Below are 19,040 nucleotides of genomic sequence, written 5' to 3'. Positions count from 1 at the left end.
GGAGGAATACACGACGAGAGCGGAAATTCAGCTGCATCTTCAAAATAAAAGCACAAGATTAAAACGCCTAATGTTCTTCCTGCAAATGAGGACATGTAACCTTCACCCCCAAATGTGACTTAATCATTTGTTTTTCACAGTATATTTAATTTACTCTAGCCTAAAATATATTTGCAGAAATACATAGGCTTCTTTTAAATAAGGTAACACAAACTAAATGCCTAACTTTAGAGCTAATTTTTTTTTATAATTTTTATCAAGTGTATAGTAATTATACTTTTTTTTTTTTTTAAAGGAGCAACGATGATGATTTCAGTTTACTGCTTTTTATATTTTACCCTGGCAGTCATTTCAGCTGTATACCTTAATAATGAACCACATGCAATATCAAAGTCCATCTGAATGCCTCTGGTTGTACACTGTTACTAGTCACAGAGTTCAATTAGAAACAAACAGTGCCTATGAAATATATTACTCCCAACTAGATTTGTTTTAGTGTTTTACAAAAGTCAAATACAGTATATCGCCCTACACTCAGTCAAATGCCTTCAAATTATTTTGTGAAAACCTTTCAAATATAACTGAAATCAGGATCATGGGTGTCATAAGAAATGTGATTACAACCGACCTGTGTGCTGTGCAGACAGCAGCTATTTAACGACCAATTATTTTATTTAACGACCAAATCCAACACAGTGATGAAGGAAGCATCAGCAGGTAAAATTATAGCGAACCTCAAGTCACAGTGCATGCCAAATCAGAATTTAGACGGTATTTTTTGCCTCGTCTTGTGCAGTTTAATTGCAGCTATGGGCCTGACAGATAATGCAGATGTAAAACTAAAACACCGTGCATACATTTATTCCCATGTCATTTTGACTTGCATACCGGAATGTCGCGAAAAAAACAAGATCTCCATAAGGGCGGAATCTGCTCTGTGCAGGAAGTCACACACGCTTATATGGGCTAGCTTGACAGTGTTGGAGCGGTGCGTGGTGTGAATACTGAAGGACATCGGTGAATAGGGCTGCAGCACTGAAACGCCTCACATCACCCCAAGTACTACTCCACAACCCCCAAACACACACACACACAAACGCACGATGCGCTACCTCCGCTCTTCATTCAACCCGGAGGAGAACAAGCAGCCAGAACGCCTTTGTCTGGAATAAGATTACAAGGTTACTCCAGCCACTTACAGCCTACCATTAAAAAACAAACAAACCAGCAAAACCCCCACTGCAACTTCCTCATGGCGATGCATCAAGAGTGACTTACAGGGAAAATGTTCAGTTTGTACACGTGGAATCTGAGATGAATTCGTCTGGTGGAAGTATGAATGGAAAAAATGGCAACACTGACCTTAAAATCCCAGACCTCAGCTCAGTTTCCATTTCTTCACTGCTAAGCGATCTGACAGTCACATATCTGTGTGCATGCACACTATGAGCAACTTCCCACAGACATTTTATTACCAAGATCAGTCTACAGCCAAAATTCTTTAGAAAAAGTGGTTAATATAAAACTTTAATAATTTTGGATCACTGAAACTGATGCTTAAAAAGTGCTATTGGCTGTTTTTTCCTTCTTTTTTTCCCCATAGTGTCCTGGGTCACTACTGAAACCAGATATGACTAAAAATGCATTGTGATCACTGATTTTCTGCAAAAAAACAGCCCCATTTGGAGGTAGGTGCTGTTGATTTTTAGATGGCTACTCTTTCCAAACTATTCATCCAGTTTGGATGAAACGTGGATCATTCCATAAGAATGTTGCCACTAATTTCCACCACTGTACGAGTTTGTGTGCAATTTGCCATGCTTCAGCATTTTTTCCATGTTTCCTTCCCTTAACATTGGCTTGTTGACAGCCACCCTTCAACTGAGGCCATTTCTTATGAGGCTTCAACAAAAGATAGATCAGCTGAAGAGCCAGATGCATCTCTCAGGTCCTGTGCCATGTTTTTGTTGGATTTCCCCCCTATTTCTATAAGTACATGACTTTCAGATACAGTTCATCTGCTGTAGTTTGTTTCGTTAAGGCCGATCACGTTCTTTTGTGCTCCACTTGTCCAGTTACCTCGAGTTTTTTAAGGGCACAGTGCACTCTATGCTGAGATATGCCAGGTTTTTAGCTAATAGCTCTTTGGATTTCATTGTGTTAGCACACAAATATTTTTTCTGCCTGTCAAACTGAGTAATTTGTGCTAATTTTCATATATTCAAGCAAAGAAATGGGAACAAAATGTTTTGTGACCTGGCTGTTAGTGACAAAATGTCAAATGTCACAATCTAAATTTGGCTTTTGTATATAAATGTTTTTAAAAAAGTGAGTCTTTGAATATTTGGAAATGGAAATCAGATCTGTGCCACACACTATTCATGCACAGTGTGTGCAGGCAGGCCTGTTTTACATTCACTCTGAGCTACTTACTCAAGATAATTCAGTAATCTCTGGATTATAGACGAAATAGTGGTCATACTGTACTGGGACCAAAGTTCACATAGCTTCCTTACGGGATCATTTATTAGTTTACAGCACCATGATGTATTTAAAACAACTCCTCCATTAGAGAGGAACAAAGCTGGCAGCACTTCTGTGTTGAATTGAACCACCTCCAGGATTAAAAAGGAAAAAAAAAAAATCAAATTTGAAAAACAACAACAAAAAACTACAGTGGTAGATTGATTGCATATAAGTCTATTCACCTGACATGGAGTTTATTGCTAAGACTCAAACAGAATGAAAGTAACTGAGACTTTTTACATCAACACATAAGCACACAAAACCTCACATATTTATTCAGATTAAAAAAAAGAAAGAAGACAAAATCTAATCCTAATCTAACATAAAAAAGGCTACTTAAGACAAAAGTGCCTCAAGCAGAAACTGACTTTCTTCCATGGAAAGTCGACGAGGCCTGTCCCATTCACATAAAAAAGCATGTGACAGCAGCTGTGTGTGGGAGAGAGGGAGAAATGAGTCTTCTGCAAGTAGGGGTTAACATGAATGCACCAAGACACAGTGCAAAAAAGTTCATGCTGTGGAGAAGTCTGGCCAGAGTACAGAGCTCAAAACAATCCACCATTTCTGGCACGAGCAGAAAGCTGCAGTTGAGTCATGGCCCCGAAAGCTACATCAAAGAACGTATGTGGCTGCTATGTGAAGGAATACCAACCTTTGCTCAGCTCTGCACAGCTGAGAGACACAACTACTGACTTAACGTTGTGTGAGCAAAACACATTGATATACACGACGCTTCACTTTCAGCATTAAAGAAAAGCCTGGTTACACGAGACATACTGTCTTGACGTAATAGGAAAAGTAAATTGTTACTTATTAACAATAAACCGTTAAGTCAGACGTGTGACAGAGCAAGGGCCATAAAACTGAAACAGTCAAAGGGAATTCTGACCTCATTCGTTATAGTAATACTCAGAATTTTACTAGTGATAAAGGGTCCAGCTTTCAAAACCACAGCCAAGACGACAAATAGATTTTTTTTTTTCCTTTTGTAACACTCAACGTGCCAACACGGGAAATGTTTCAGGAGCAAATAAATAGTAAACAGTCTGGTACACAGAGCACATTTGTCCTTTCACACACGTTCATACAGCTCTTTGTTCCATGCCTTAACAGCTAACACATGCACACAAATACCAATCTGTTAGATGCATCAGGGGCAGTGTTTTGCACACAATTACTTTAACATGCACTAGGACCTTGACAGCTGATCAAGCTAGCGGAGTGTACTTTCTACTTGTGGTAGCTATCTGAACTGCTATACAAACACAGGACAACTAAGAGGTGTGCCATCTATGGGGCTTTGCAGGAGCTAACAAAGCATTTCAATTAACAGAGGATTAAAAAAATAAATAACATTCACACCAACATATACTCCTGAGATGATAATGATTACAAAATTAAGTCAATTATATAGATTTATTAGAACATTTTTCCTTACTTTTTGTACCCCCTACTGAATGCACTCAGTTTTATGGTTTCAGAACTGTGACCTTTGAAACTTTAGAGATAACACCAGGTTTGCTTTTATTTGCTGGCAGCTGATAAAATAATTTATTAAGGTGACAGTCAAAGACAATGAAGCCTGCAGAGTAAAGTTCGGTGAGGTTTTAGTTTGTCTTACTGAATAGGTTGACTATGTCCTGCAAATACTCAAATGATAAGAAGGTAAAATACAAAATACATACAAAATACATATGTAGCTTCCAAATCATTAAGAAAATTTATATTTATTTACAAGACTTTAGCAACTTATTTACAAACTGTTAAAATTGTTCCTTTTATTTAAAAAAGTATACAACAAACTAATAAATACACAAGAACATATTTACAACAGCAAATTAAAAGCTCTGAATTGATTATAAAATAATTAATTACACATGTTGAACAATGATATGCAATGCAAACCTGTTTTCTAGGTTTTAGCTTCAGAAACACCCAAGTGGGTATTTTAAAATGACTAAAGGAACAAAAAAGGCAAGTTTTAAAGTCTTGGCAAAATGGCATAACTTTCAGCTCGGTTTGAAACCAAAGTCTTAACCTATCCCACGGGTTGGAAGAGAAAATGTCTGGATCAAAAGTGTCGAGAGAGCTGATTGAATGGGACGTTGTTTCATGTAAAAAAACATTTTCAAGTGGTGCTTTAAAGACATGTTTCAGATCTGTCATCAAAAGGCTCAGCTTCAGAGTTAAGCATAGAATGAACAAACTTTCTGCTTTGTTGGCCACTTTACTTTGTAACTCAGTGAATTAGTCTCTTCCTGCTGTAGGTCTTTCCTGTCTTTGAGCGTTTCTTTGGTTGGCTGAAGGGAGACAGGTCCACTCCATCAATTTCTGTCCTCTCTGATGCAGCTTCTTCTAAAAACATTATGGAAAGAATACGGTTTGCCAGGAAATTTGAAGGATGGGAAATGCAAAGTTTACTTCATTTATACAGGAGGATGTGTGTTTTGGTTATTAAGCAGGTTAAATGATATTAAAGCACCATTAATTGTACTGGGGAAAATTTTGGAACCTAACTTCAGAGAATTAGCTTGAAGGATGTCAAACTTGTGGCCTCGATCCCATAATCATAGCACAAAAGGATCCCATGCCATCCGTGGATGGCTTTAAAAAACAATGAAAACGACAGTGACGTCTTTAATTTGCCAGATTTTTCAATAAAAACGATTGTAAATCCCTTTGTGGTGACACCGTGTTTACTACTCAGGACTGATAATGCTTGGAAAGTTTAAAATATTTCTAGACCTAGACAACTTATCTGAACCATAAAGACCTAAAATACAGGTGAATATTTTGTGGCTTTTAATATGATCTGTAAATTCTAATGTATGTGTAATGAAAACAGATGCTATACATGTGAAAAAAACCCATACATGGTTTAAAACTGCACTTATTTATACTGAGTTATCTAAGGCTGTTTAAAATCTTTGGTAAATGGATTTCTATTGATTTTTATATTTTTGAAAAATATTTTAGAAAAAGAGATGTTTTATGAGTTATGACACAATGCTTTTCTGGTCCATCCCACTTTAAATCAAATTAGGTTGCCTGTGGCTCATGAACTAAAATCCGTGAAAAGAATGAGCTGATAAAATCCTACTGAAAAGACAACAGATATTGAATATGTGAGAGTAATGAAAATAGATGGTGCCTTGAACAATAAATACAAAAAACAAAAAAGTTTTATAACAATGTACAACTTACCTCTAAAATTTGGTGTTCTCTTACTGGCAGAACCTGTTTTGCCCTTGAACAACAATGGGGACTGGGTAAGGGCCAAAATACCACTGGCAGACACTGACTTTCGCACCTTTGAGCTAGAAGGAGTCACTGCTGCAGAAAATGGCAAAATCAGACACTCTGTGATGGATTTCATTCATATGACTTCATGCAATCATTTAAAAAAACAAAACAGTGTGCTCACTAAATTCTCTGTAATAAATAAGCAATGAAAAGAGTAAATATTCTATTTGAAATACTGAAGCTCAGGCTCATAAATCAAATGAAAGACCTTTTAAATCGCTGAAATTTGTTTATCAAATAAAACCACTAAATTACTCACTAAATAAATCATTAAATTAAACTATAAATCAGTTGCCACTCTCCATGCATAATCTCAAAAACTTAGAACACAAAACTTATATATTTAAAACATACAATACAAAAATGTATAAACCATGGCTTACTTGATATGCCATCTTCATTTTGAGATGCCCAGTCAGTTTCGTTTTCAGCCCTGTGAGAGTCTGTGCACTCAGCCAGCTTTTCCATCCAGTACAACTCTTCCATTGGAGAAAGAGGAGACGCATCTGATCCAACTGGAGGGGATTGTTTGGAAGTCAGAGCTAATGATTTAGCTTTGTTGTCCAAAGGCTCATCAGTATCCTCAATGTCCTGCAACCTACTAACTCCAAGTTCAGCCTCCTCCAGGAGCTCCTCAAGCTGAGGCTCCCCCTTCGGGCCACGATCTTTGCCTCCTAACACACTAATCTGAGCTCTTTTCCTGCGAGGCCAGCTGTTGAGGTTTTCTGGGGTCACTTTACCAGCACTGTGAGGTGAAGGAGTCAGGGGGACAGTCTCTGCAGTTACTGGTGACAAGTCAGGATGGTGCGTAGGTGTGTAAGACTGGCAGATGTAAGTCTGAACGCTTCCACTTTTCCCGGGTGTGCTCTTGGCTGGGGTTACATGAGCACAGACAGATGGCGACATGCATCCGGGATCTCGGTATTTAGAAAATAAGGCCAAGGGGCTTTCATACTGAGGTTTCACACCTACAACAGGGCTATGCGCTCCTGATCGAGGACTTCCATCTGAGACAAACTCTCCTACATTCATGGAATCTGTGCGTTTAATTTTTAGCTTGGGAAGTCCTGATTTTTGCATTTCCAGTTCTACTTGGTAGGTAAGAGGATTTGGCGTACCTGTGCCCTTTTGGCGGCCATGTCTTGCTGAGCCTCTAGGGGTTGAAAATCGAGGTGAATCATTTCCGTATCCTAAACGAGCAGCAGCCTCCCTCTGCTGGCGATCAGGTGTCTGACGGAAGCCGTAACTCCGGCTTGGTGTGTTATGGGATGGGACACGTGGTTTAGCAGAGACAGTGTTTGACACAAAGTCTTCACTTGACAGCGAAGGCTTCCGTGTAAAGCTAATGTTCATCTTGAGACCCCCGCTAAACTCTGTTTTTACAATGGCTGCATCAACTATGTCAATGCTATCATCATCTGTGGTTCCAGAGGTACCATGAGAAGATTCAAATTGCTGAGAATCGGTATGAGAACTAGCGTCACTTGCAGTGGACTGCGAGGCCTTAGTCTGCGCCTCTTCCTTTGGGTCTGACTGCAAACTCTCATTAGACTGGGACCTTAACACACGTGTAGTTGTTTTACCCCCTTGACCAGACTTTCTTCTTGTTAATAACTTTGCTGGAGACTTTGCTGAGGCATCTGAGCCATCTGAAAGAGTGGCATCTAAAAGTGGTGAAACTTCAGGATTATATGGGGAAGCAGTGTTTGAACTTTTACCTGGAGTTCGCCCAGAACGAGTAACCATTTGGTGAGTTGGACTAGGCGTTTTATTTTGACTTGTAGTGTCCGGGTGAGTGGAAAGGTGGTGTTCTGGTGGGGGTGTGGTTTTAGCTTGAGGTTCAACCAGAACAGCATCACCTTTTCCTGGTGTTTTAAAACTGGAGTGAGGTTTTACAGAAGACCCTCGATTTTGTTCTGGAGTCAAACAGCTACTATGCGCATGTTCTGATACTCTTACTAGGTGTACCTGACACGTCTTTTCTGGGGTCTTGAAAATGTCTCTTTTAGTGTTTGTGCTTTTGACAGGACTACTGAACTTACTGGATGTCACCAGTCTCAGAGAACTGTGAGATGTAATACTCGGTGACTGTGGCACTTTAAAATTAGCACTCTTCTCCACTATCTTACATTTCTGTGGAGAGGGAGACCACGTGACACTCTTCCTGGGAGTCCTGGAAATTGGGCTGTGGATCAGATGTAAATCAGAAGAGGTGCATCCTTCGATCAAAGCCTTGACTGGAGTCCTGAGAATACCCTTCAGAGGGCTCCTTATGGGGCTTTGCTTTGTAGGTGTCTCTGGAACAAAAGGCTTTTTGGCTGGAGATCTGAAAGGAGTGCCCCTCAGAGACATACCAAGTCCACTAGTGCTAGCTACCACAGGACTCTCTGCAACTGACAAAACATGCGTCCTGGTTGAAGGTGGGGTCTTGGGGGATTTAGGGGTCGGAGGAGTCCTAGGTGTTTTTGGAGTCGTGTTTGCAATACTGGCCCTCCCTCGTTTGTTGGGTGATTTTGAGGTTTTGTCTGGAGTCTAAAAAGATAAAAAATACGTTTTAGAATTTGCTCTCAGATCACATGAACACACTTGAAAAAAGCTGATCTTTAGTAATCATCTCAAATTGCAGCACATTTGGATGACACACTGATTACTAAATTGAGAAGTTACCTCAAAGACGCTCGAGTCTGTGGATAGCCGTGACCTGCTGGGCCTGGTTGCACCTGACTGGTTAGAATGACTGGGAGACTCAGCAGCTCCAAAAAGAAGACGCATGGGAGACCGAACTGTTTTTACATTAACCCCACATATTTTGCCATCACTCAGACTAAGCTGGGATGCAGAGAGAGCCTGGTCCAGGTTGCGGGAACGAGGCTGAGAACTTGAATAAAAAGTGCTTGAGTGTCTTCGAGCGAACTTCTTTATTCTTGGGCTCCTTCTTAGATCTAACACAGAACCAAAGGACAAAGATGTAGTAAGTTTATGGTATATATGGAAAGTGTGAGTTGTGTAAAATTACAATCCTATGAACATATCCAAAGCAGAAAAACGATACAAAACAGACTGTCTAATTGATACACAAATGTTAAAATTATTGTGCATCTTTGAAGTTATTTCTGTTAAATGAAATATTAGAATATATATGTAAATAGTTTTTTTACTCAGAATTCCTGCTGTCTTTAATCAAGAAAAGAACCAGATATAAAGAAAAGGTGAAATTGTATATATAAAACTGACTTAATTTACATACAATTATAAATCATGCATTTGTGTAAATGTTATTTAGGTAGAAAAAAAACAAAAAAAGAACAACAACTTGGTATTAGCAAAATACCTTCTGAAGGTTTCACTGGTGATTCTTCCACAATACACTCCTCAGTTAGGACAGGTTTTCTTCACAAACAAATAAATAACCTGAGTTACTACGTACTTCAGGTCTGAGTAAATTTAAAATAAAGGAATGGCAAATAAAAATATTAATGACATTAACAGAAACATACCTTCCAATTTTCTGCCTGTGTAGTAGACGACTAGACACTTGCTTGTGAAGGGGAGTCTCACACACTTTTTTCGTAAGAAGCCTGTGCCTCTCTGAACACAAAAAAATATTTGGAAAACATTAGAGTAGTTTTAAAAAAAAGGAATAACTGTCAAAGGAAGTCATGGACCATTATTACATGTATTTAAATTAATCTATAACAGTGCATTCTTCTACCTTCAGGCTCATGGGATCGCTTGCGTTTCACTCCTTCCACAGCAGACACAGAGCGGCTCCTTTGTAGCTTGGCTTTCTTTGAAGGGGAAACAATCTCTTGGTTGAAGAGGTTTCTTCTCACCTTGGTCACCTCTGAGAATCAGCACAATCTAGGTGTTTAAGACTCATCTCTTTTTTTTTTTTAATGTCAAGAGGTATTAGAGTGGACATGAAACAATACATGTAATCAGGCTAATTTACACCAAGGAGCCCTGCTTTCAAAAACTGATCTAGATTTAACACTGTGTATGCAGCTGGATTTAAGAAGTAAGTGCATAAAGTTAAAGTTTTTAGAACATGTTTGGCACCATATTGTGTCTGTACTCAATGTGATGTTACTGGGTTGGTTGATTAACATGTGATCTGGAAATAGTTTTGAGGGTGGAATAGGCAAGTTATATGTGATCAAGAAAGATGTAACAAAGGACATACCTTGTGTTTCTTGTTTTGGGGGATGGGGTTCCTCAACCGGTTTATCCAAAGTTACTCGATCCTTTGATTTGGACTAAAAGAAGCAGAAATCAGGTGGATGAGATAAAGAAAATTATGAGCAAATGACACCACCGTTGTTTCATTGTTTATAGTGGGTGGCTATCTTCACCAAAAATACAGTTTAACAAATCAGACAGTCCAAGTAACATTTACAACATTTCTCTCAATGGCCATAGGGCTGGGTGATAAAATGATAAAGATAATTGTTCTGAAAAAACAAAAAAACAAAAAAGCTTTCCTCAATTGAAATACAAGAGGTGGTCAATATAAAGTGGAGAGAACTCTACACGAAACAGGACAATCTAGTGACTTAAACAGCAGTGCGCCAAACCATTCATGTGGCTAGGATACAATTAATCATGTCAGGTTGGTGGACAAAGCATAGGTGGAAACAGCAGCACATGTGCTTGGGGTACTGCAGCCAAAAACAGCTGTACATTAGGAGTGTGAGCGAGATAAAAGAATAACTGACAACAAAAAACCCTAATGAAAACTCGACCATTAGCGAACATGACACCCAAAAGGACATAGCCTCATGCTCAAACGATGAGGACTTTATTCAAAAAAAGGCTCAGATTAATTCAACAGTGTGAAAATATTTTGGTTATTTAAAGTCCAACAAAGAAGCAGAGTAGCACACACTGCTAACTGCATGAAAAGCACGTTTCCACAAAGGCAGATGGATTAAAATGAATCAAAAAATTATTGTGATTTTTTTCTGTTTCAGACAGGCCAACTCTGCAATTAGAGAGGTTCAGACAGTTGGTTCAGAAAGTTGATCAAGGTTTTATATTAAGTAGAGACAGCAGAAGTGATTATCTTACAGCTCTTGTAGCCTTTTTGGGGATCTCTATTTGCCGAAGACTCTGTGATGATTCCGTCATGCTGCGATGGCGAGTCAGCATCCCACTCCTAACAAACAAACGAAAACAAAACCCCCATTACATTCTGTGCATACTTCTGGGCACTTTAAAAATACTTGATTATGATTCCAGTCCAGTGAAATGAAAACAAAATATTTCACTCAAATGCCACTTCTTATTGCAGCATCTAAGATTATTTGTAATTCAAAGTCCTCCCAGATTGTCTATAATAGAAGAGTCTTTTAAACGTCCTCCTCACCTCCTTTTGTTGCCTGAGCGGTTCCGCAGGTCCTGTAGTCCATCTTTGTCATTTGAAGCCAGGCACTGTGCAGACAGGGGAAGTGAAGACGCTGAAGGAGAAATGCTGTCCTTGGCTACCGAGTCATCACTGAAGAAGTCTGGAGGCAAGACTGCCAGCAAAACTTCAGGGAGCTGTGTGCCCAGACTGTGGTAGATTTCTGCAAGCACTCTGGGGATTGCGGTCAGGAACCTGCCACAATCCAAAAACACTATTGTTAGATTTATACAACTGCAAGTGAGCAACTGGCTCATTTGAAATCATACAAAAAAAACCCCAAAACAAAAAAAACCCCAAACAAAACATGTTTTGTGTGATGCAGTAAGCCAACCTGGGCTTAGCTGTTTTTGCGTAAAAGTATAATAATTAAATACGCCTACAAAATTACGGAAATTCAATTCATCCGAGGCACTTTTATTTATGACTTTATTCTTGACTTGAACAAAAGTTATTAATGCTGCTTTGTCTTTCAGCAGGAAAAATAGTTGTATTGCTTATTCTTATATTCTTTTGAAAATACAATAAAAATTTTATTTCTGAAGCCTTACCCTGGCATGACCTCATCTTGAAGGAACCTCGTTAGGAAAACTGGGTCTCTGGTCAGGGAGATTATTCGAAGCATTTCAGCCACCTGAAGCACAGAAGGGATTATATTTCACCTGAATTAAAGTTAAATTTCACTCAATTTGAAGTGACTGACAAAAAGTGTATCAAAAAACAGAACATTTCAATATAACTGGAAACACAGTTTTATATTCAGATTACTGCCACAATTAATGGCACATACTGTGCTAGTCCAACAGCTCGAACGACAGTCACCATTAAATAAACAGCTTTTTTAAAATCCTCATGATGGTAGAAGGCATTGCTCTACTTGAAAGAAAATCATATACATTGTAGTCACAGCCTTTTCCATGTTTGTATTAAGTACAAAGGAGACCTCACTGCACAAAAGTCTAAGCCATGATCATCTTACCTCCTCTGCCATCTGATCAACATCCAGTGAGTCTGACTGCTCCGTGGAGAAAAGTCTGCACAGCTCCAGCCTTAACACCACTTGCAGCTGGCACCTAGAATGAACAGCCCGTGTCACTGACAGCTAAATATTAATGACTTGAACTGAAACTTTATTATCCAGACAGATGGAGACACAGGTTGTCCCCAAGGTAAAACTTGGAAACCACTCACTCCCTGACTTTACTATCAACATCAGCAGCCATTCCATAGAGCTGTCTGATTGACTTGCTGGTCTTGAGGAGATGCTGTTGAACAAGCAAGGAGGTCTTTGCCTAAAAAGAAAACATAGAACTTAATAATCACAGTTCAGATCCCCCACTGGCCTAGTTTATGCATTATATTTCCATGATATTTCAAAGATTCTTCCATCTTCTATCAGCATCTTGCATTCTTCGACCTAAAGTGAACATCTTGCATATTGTAATGAAGTTTTCATTAGGTGATTTAACGAAAATATAGCATTTATTTTACTGAAATCAAAATGTAAGTTTTTCTGCATCTATTAATCATTTAGAAGCATCATCTGTCTCACCTCCCAATCTGATTCTGCTGCAAGGAAGGCCTTTACAGAAGAAACAAGCTGCTGAACACCCATAAAGACAGACTCCTCTCTCTCAGCCATAAACTTCTCATAACTGGACTTCAGATGGGACAGCAGCTCTGACTCACTTTTAAAACCTAGGAGAAGGGAGAAGATACATTACTTGACTATTAGAAGTAAGAAAACACCATCATAAAGTGTTTCATAATAAGACTAAAAAGAAAAATGAAAAATCGGTCCAAATTAAAAGCCACAAATCAGTTCTTAAGTCATTACGGAGGGAGTTAAAAAATTTAGGAACTCCAATCTCAAAAGCACAATCTCTTCATCTGGTAAAGATATAAGAACTTCTCATTTGTGCATATTTAAGCTATTGGTGCACTAGGAGCAAAGTGGGATTCAGTGTCTCCCTCAAGGACATGTAAAGATACTTATTATAAGATGACTTATTTTCCTGAAATAAAGCAAATACTACAAGCAGTATTGGGCCTTGGATGAGGAAAACCAGTGATCAGACATTATCAAGAAACACTCACTAAAAAGTTCTGTCTCAGAGATCTCCAATATACAGTGACCTACAGTTAAAAAAAAAAAAAAAAAAAACTACTGAGATCTAATAGTCTCAATAAAAAATATTTTCGCATCACCCGGAAAATGATGCTAGCTTAGGTTTTATCTTAAAAATAAAAGAGAAACAGTATTTTCATAATAGGCTGCACAAAGCTTTGTAACACAAGCAAGTAAGTAGTAAAGTAAGCAGTTCAACTGACATTTTGGGAAATGTATACATTTGCTTTCTTGCAGAGACAATTTCAAACAACAAAGTCAATAAAAGTGAACACTGGAGTCGAAGAGTATAGTAAGGTTTAACAGAAAATGTGCACGTACTGCTCACGTTTGCTACTCCAGGTTTGTTCCTGTCACTTGACCGTCTCTTCCCTGTTCTGTCCGCTTCCCTACCCTCAGTTCCAAGCTGCTCAGACTCAGCCTGGTTCTTTTGGGCTTTTACATTCAAGCGTGCCACATTTAGCATCTGCAAGGAACGACTCATGGTCTTCATCTTCTGTTTCACTGGTGTGCGGTGGGCGCCACCTATAGATATCGACAAGAAATTATTTAGGAAAAAAATATCTGAAGTTCATGACTATGTATGAGAAAAACATTAAAATGATATTAGTGTTTTGGATTATCTTAAATTTGAGTTTTATGATTTTCCATAGTTTGTGATCTTCACAAAAAAAGAAAAAAAAAATTAAGATATTCGCTTACATTTCTTTCCCCTCTTTTCTGAGTCCTGGGATGATTGGTATATTTCAGCCAGACCACTAAGGAGTTCCTGCTGCAGTGCAGGTAAGTTCTCGTCTTCTCTCTCCTCCGGTACTGCATGTAGCAACCTGTTCAACAGTGTGAGGAGGACATTATAACCAAAGGCTTATAGGCTTTTTATTATTCTATGTTGAAATATTATACAAAAGCTACACTATTTAATAACTTGATACATAGATAAGCTCGTCAAAAGTGCTATTGTTAGTAACAGAAAATATGAGACTTTTGAGTTCTTGTACCTCATGGACTCCATTAAATGAGAGCTCACTCCGGAATAGTCCGACTGAGGGAACCAAGTCTCCAACATGTTTGTTGCTGGTGGACTGTGGCTGAATTCCTGCTGAGCCCACTCAGGAATGGGATTCTCCTTTAACTGGTCTGAGAAATAAACAAACACAACAATGTCAACAACCTAAAAATGCAGATACTGAAAATAACATTTCCAATATTTGACAGATAAGATAAACAAGATTAAAATTAGATTGATATAGAACTTGATATTGATCTTTTAAACTAATAATATTTTTAAGAAAAGTATTAAGATTGTCAATTGTACACCCATTAACCCATAATGATGAAATTAATGGATTGTGGATTTACTTTCTTTTTGCATTTATTAATACATTTACAAACAGTTTCAAAAAGATATATTTAAAAGATATTTTACAGTTAAAACATCATGTAATACTCTCTTGAAAAAACACTAAATAAATAAGTGGACATGATATCAAACAGCCTTGATCCTATTCCTACCATTAACACTATCACCATCCTGCTTCATGATGTCATACACTACTCCCAGAACACTGTTCACAATGTCTGGAAGGTCAGCAGAGGTTTCAGCCGAGGCAGGGGTAATGCCTTCAGTGGTCAGTCGCTGGTTAGACTGAGCAATTACAGGCTGGAGAATGGAGAGCAGAGCTGTAGAGTGTGATAGTGGAGAGAGCACAGCCGAGCATAGAAGCCCATTGTCATTCACCTCAGCAAGCTGGGGTAACAAGAAGACAGAGAGAGAAAAACAAAAAGAAGAAGAAAATAAGCAGATCAATAAATGCATACAGTACAGTATACAGTATAAGACAGTACAAGATGAAGTTTCAGCTTTTTACAATTGCACATAGACAACATTTTCAATAACAACAATTCTAAGCTTTCTGGATCAGCTTCTGATCAGGTTTATCATGTGGCAACCTCAATGAAAACATATGTCTTTTGGAACTCAGACACATTCTACCTGCATAGTGAAATGCAGTGGGCAACAGTAGATCTTAAGGGAACTTATTGGCAGCTTAATATTGCCTGGTTATTTATTGTGACCAAGTACATTTTTTTTTTTTTTTTAAACAAAACATGGGTTCGGGTCCTTTCATACACATACATGTGTTCACAAGCAGGTCAGCATGCAAAGTCTTGCTACAGCCACAAATACAATCTCATTCTGTGGGAACCACAGATTTTGCAATGCAAAAATGACAGTCCAAACCTATCCATCTAAACCAACCTTTACTCAAAAGCTCTGAAAGGCTGAATCTAGATTATAGTGTTGGTGTTTTCATCTGCACAACTTTACACAATTAGAATCAGCACGGCAAAAAAATAAAAAAAAAAACTGAGAAAAAAAATGTACAAATTGTGTAAAACAGAACTATTGTGTTTCGAGTCTCACCACGTGCAGAGCATGAGTAGATAGATCCATTAAGAGATGCTGGAAGGCAGCAGCTCCCTGGTCACCACTACTGGAGCCATGAATCACCCACGACTCTGTGGAGGTCTGCATCAGTGATGAAGCATCCCAGCCTTTCAGAACTTCTTTTAAGGACATTTTGACAGATTCTGGGAGAAGCTTCTGTCTTCGAGTCACTGGCTCCATCATGACACCACAGCGCTGTGTCACTTCACCTGGTTTGGTGAAAAATATCACAAGTGAATTTTTGCAGGCTATTCTCAGCTTTGAAATTAAGCATGTTAAAGGTAAACTCCTTTTAGCTCACATCAGTTGCCACATTATTTGCTGCATGTTAAGAGGCCTTTAAAATAATTCATTGCTTGTTTTGCTGTAAGAATTGCAACTACTTTTCCATCATCTGGATGTAGATATGCTTATACCCAATGTTTAATTCAAGCACAAAAACATTATGCTTCTGCACAGAGGGATATTTGGTAATAATTATGAATGCTTTTAGTTTGTTGAAGAGATCTCCTCTGGCTACTAACCTTGCTGCCACTGCAGGACACCTCCTATAACAGGAAAAGCCAGGCGGTAGTGTTGTTCAGAAGACAACAAGTATCCAATGCTGGACTTGAATGCAAAAGACTCCCTCATGAATCCTGAGTTGGGCTGTTGAACGCTACAAAGGTTCAGCAGTGCAACCACAGGGACTATTCTGCCATCCATCTGAGCTAGGACCTCAGACAGCTTGTCACAGCCAAAATAGTCCTCACACCTCATAACCTGCAATAACACACATGGTTACAGACAGGTGTCAAAGCAGATGTTCAATTAATGAATAATTAAGCCTGATAAACAATTTAATACTAACACTGCATCCTCAGCATAAGCTTTTTTCATTCCCATCCATGTCATGTGCTCATATGCATTAGTCAATGAAGTTGTGGTCACAGCACTTAAGCATCAGACTAACTTTACAGAATACGAGTGAGCAGAAACAGAATAACTAATCTCAAAACCACTAACATCACAACAAACAAAGCTGTTTCTGTGGAGTTTGGATTACAATCTGTCTAAAGGTGCAGTGATGGTATTTTCCATGAAGGAAAAAAATGTTAATGTGTGATGAGTTCACTCAGAAAAAGTTTATATATAAAAAGAGAAAAGACAGAAGAGGAAGATGAGACATTATTTTAAAATAGAAGAACTGCTAACCAAGTAATATTTGATCAGCTGAAAATGTAACTCTCATGGGCTATGTTATAACTCAAATAGTTGTTTTGTTAAATCAGACATTGGAAGTGTGCAAGATTAACTTTAGTCAGTTAATTGGTGTTGTGAAAATCCTTGTGTGTGTGTGTGTGTGTGGGGGGGGGGGGGGGGGGGGGGGGGGGTGTTATAATTTTTTAATGAAAATTCTAGGGACTTTAGTACATGCTGAACCAGTCAGTTTGCAGTACTGTGCTACACTTTACAGTAATGTACTATATTAGACTGGTGAAGAGCAGACACTACTAGGTTAGATCCATGGTATTAATCATCAGTTAAAATTTAGGTTGATGATAGTTAAGATAATTGAACATTTATGCTAGCTTTATGTATGTTGATTAATTGATTATATAGTATTCTGTAGCTCAAAACACTTCGTAAAATTGCATTTTCTACTACATAAATTGTTTGCAGGGGATCGTTTTGTAGAATTATTATCAAGTAGATTTTTTTCTGGTCTCAAAAGTAATACTAACATAAAATCATATAGTCTGCACTATGAGCCCTGAAATTAATTAGTAAGTATGTCTAACTTGTAGATTATAACATTTACATTATTGTTATTAAACTTGAGGTATAACTGTGCCATCTGTATACTCAAAACATTGTCACTTTGCTGGTAGCAGTGCATTAACTGTGGCAACTATTGTCAGATGCGGATACTGGACAGTGGTTTGGCTATGCTCTTTTGAACACTACTGTACTCACCTGGACGTGTGATCTACAGTCAATCCAGTGGAGGACAACTTGTCTCTGAACCAGCATATCCTGAAGTCCTTTGGCTATAACGTGGTCTGTCACATCTGTAGGAAGGCTATTGTCTCTCAAAGACAGGTAGTCCACGAGCTGCGCCCTTGAAAGTGGACACTGCGAGACAATAAACACCACATTCCTCTCGTTAGTTAAAATGTCATCTTCATGTGACACACTGGGTCTTCCACCACGACTCGACTTCCTGGGCCTTAAGGACAGTTTAGTAGGGGAGGTGATGTCTGGTCTGTCCCACTGGAAGTCCAATAGGGTTTCTTTAAGTGCATTTTGAACCGAAACCGAGTGATTTGATCGTTGTTTCTGTTGAGATGGGCACGCTTTCTCCTTCACATCAAATTTGGCTTCAAACTCTTGCTCAAAGTCCTCAAATATTTTGTGCCGAAGCTCCTTGAAATCAGATACTCTTGATATGAGACTGGCGTTGCGGCCAGTCTTGGAGTCAAAGAACTTGTAACCCCATCGCACTTTCTCAAATCCATATTTGTAGCCGAAATGTAAGAGAATGTTTAATATTCCTCGTTTCACGAAATGAATCCTGACATCCAGTTGATCGCCCGAATCGTGATCTCCATAATCCACATCGATAACAAAAACCAAATTATGTAAAGCCATACCGTGAACTGCAGACGCAGGGTGCCCACAGATCCCCAAATTCAGCGATAGGCAGTATTAATCAAACGTAATCAATGCCGACGTCAACGACCTTAACTAAAGTAAGTTGACGTTAACTAACGTTATGTTTCTGTGCTAACCTCATTCCGCTAGCTAACTATGATAACGCTTGCTGAAACGACTCACATTAACGTTAAGTAAAAATCAGCTTCAGTATGTCATACAAGTTTATCGCTCGGATAAGGCATAAAAGCCACACACTTATCGTATTTACATGTTTTTAAAAGTGCTTAAAGTATCAATAGAGTGTAACCCGCAAACCCAAACTCCATATTCGCCATTTTCTCGTAGCCCCTTAACCGTTCGCGCTCCTTGAATGAAACCCCTCCCCTTAATTTTGATTGGTTAAGCCTACGACAACACCATTGTCATTGGTCCAAAGTGAAGCTTAAAACGCGTCAAAAGTCTCATTTAACTATTCATTGGTCAATATTTTCCATCACTCAAATCCGAACTGTACTTCATGAAGTGTGACGCAAGAAAAGGAAAGAATAAATGATTGACAGGCGACGCTTGTATTTAACTTTTAAACCTGCTCCTGC

General features: G+C 38.6%; 1 protein-coding gene across 1 annotated transcript; it reads right to left on the bottom strand.

The window, feature by feature from the left end:
• Positions 1-4,575: 4,575 nt before the first annotated feature.
• On the bottom strand, positions 4,576-18,438 carry ticrr (TopBP1-interacting, checkpoint, and replication regulator). The gene is made up of 22 exons (XM_063480974.1): positions 17,764-18,438; positions 16,332-16,569; positions 15,784-16,016; positions 14,871-15,105; positions 14,357-14,495; positions 14,061-14,185; positions 13,680-13,883; positions 12,783-12,928; positions 12,422-12,522; positions 12,210-12,303; positions 11,782-11,864; positions 11,195-11,425; positions 10,897-10,984; positions 10,013-10,085; positions 9,542-9,673; positions 9,327-9,417; positions 9,161-9,219; positions 8,497-8,771; positions 7,510-8,361; positions 6,213-7,380; positions 5,731-5,859; positions 4,576-4,881 (listed from the first exon to the last, which is right to left on the bottom strand). Exons 1-22 carry the CDS (start codon positions 18,436-18,438, stop codon positions 4,766-4,768), a joined length of 5,487 nt encoding a protein of 1,828 aa, XP_063337044.1. The 3' UTR covers positions 4,576-4,765.
• Positions 18,439-19,040: the final 602 nt, after the last annotated feature.

Source organism: Pelmatolapia mariae, linkage group LG7, assembly GCF_036321145.2.
Source record: "Pelmatolapia mariae isolate MD_Pm_ZW linkage group LG7, Pm_UMD_F_2, whole genome shotgun sequence".
Lineage (NCBI taxonomy): Eukaryota > Metazoa > Chordata > Actinopteri > Cichliformes > Cichlidae > Pelmatolapia > Pelmatolapia mariae.
This window is presented reverse-complemented; position numbering and strand designations above follow the sequence as displayed.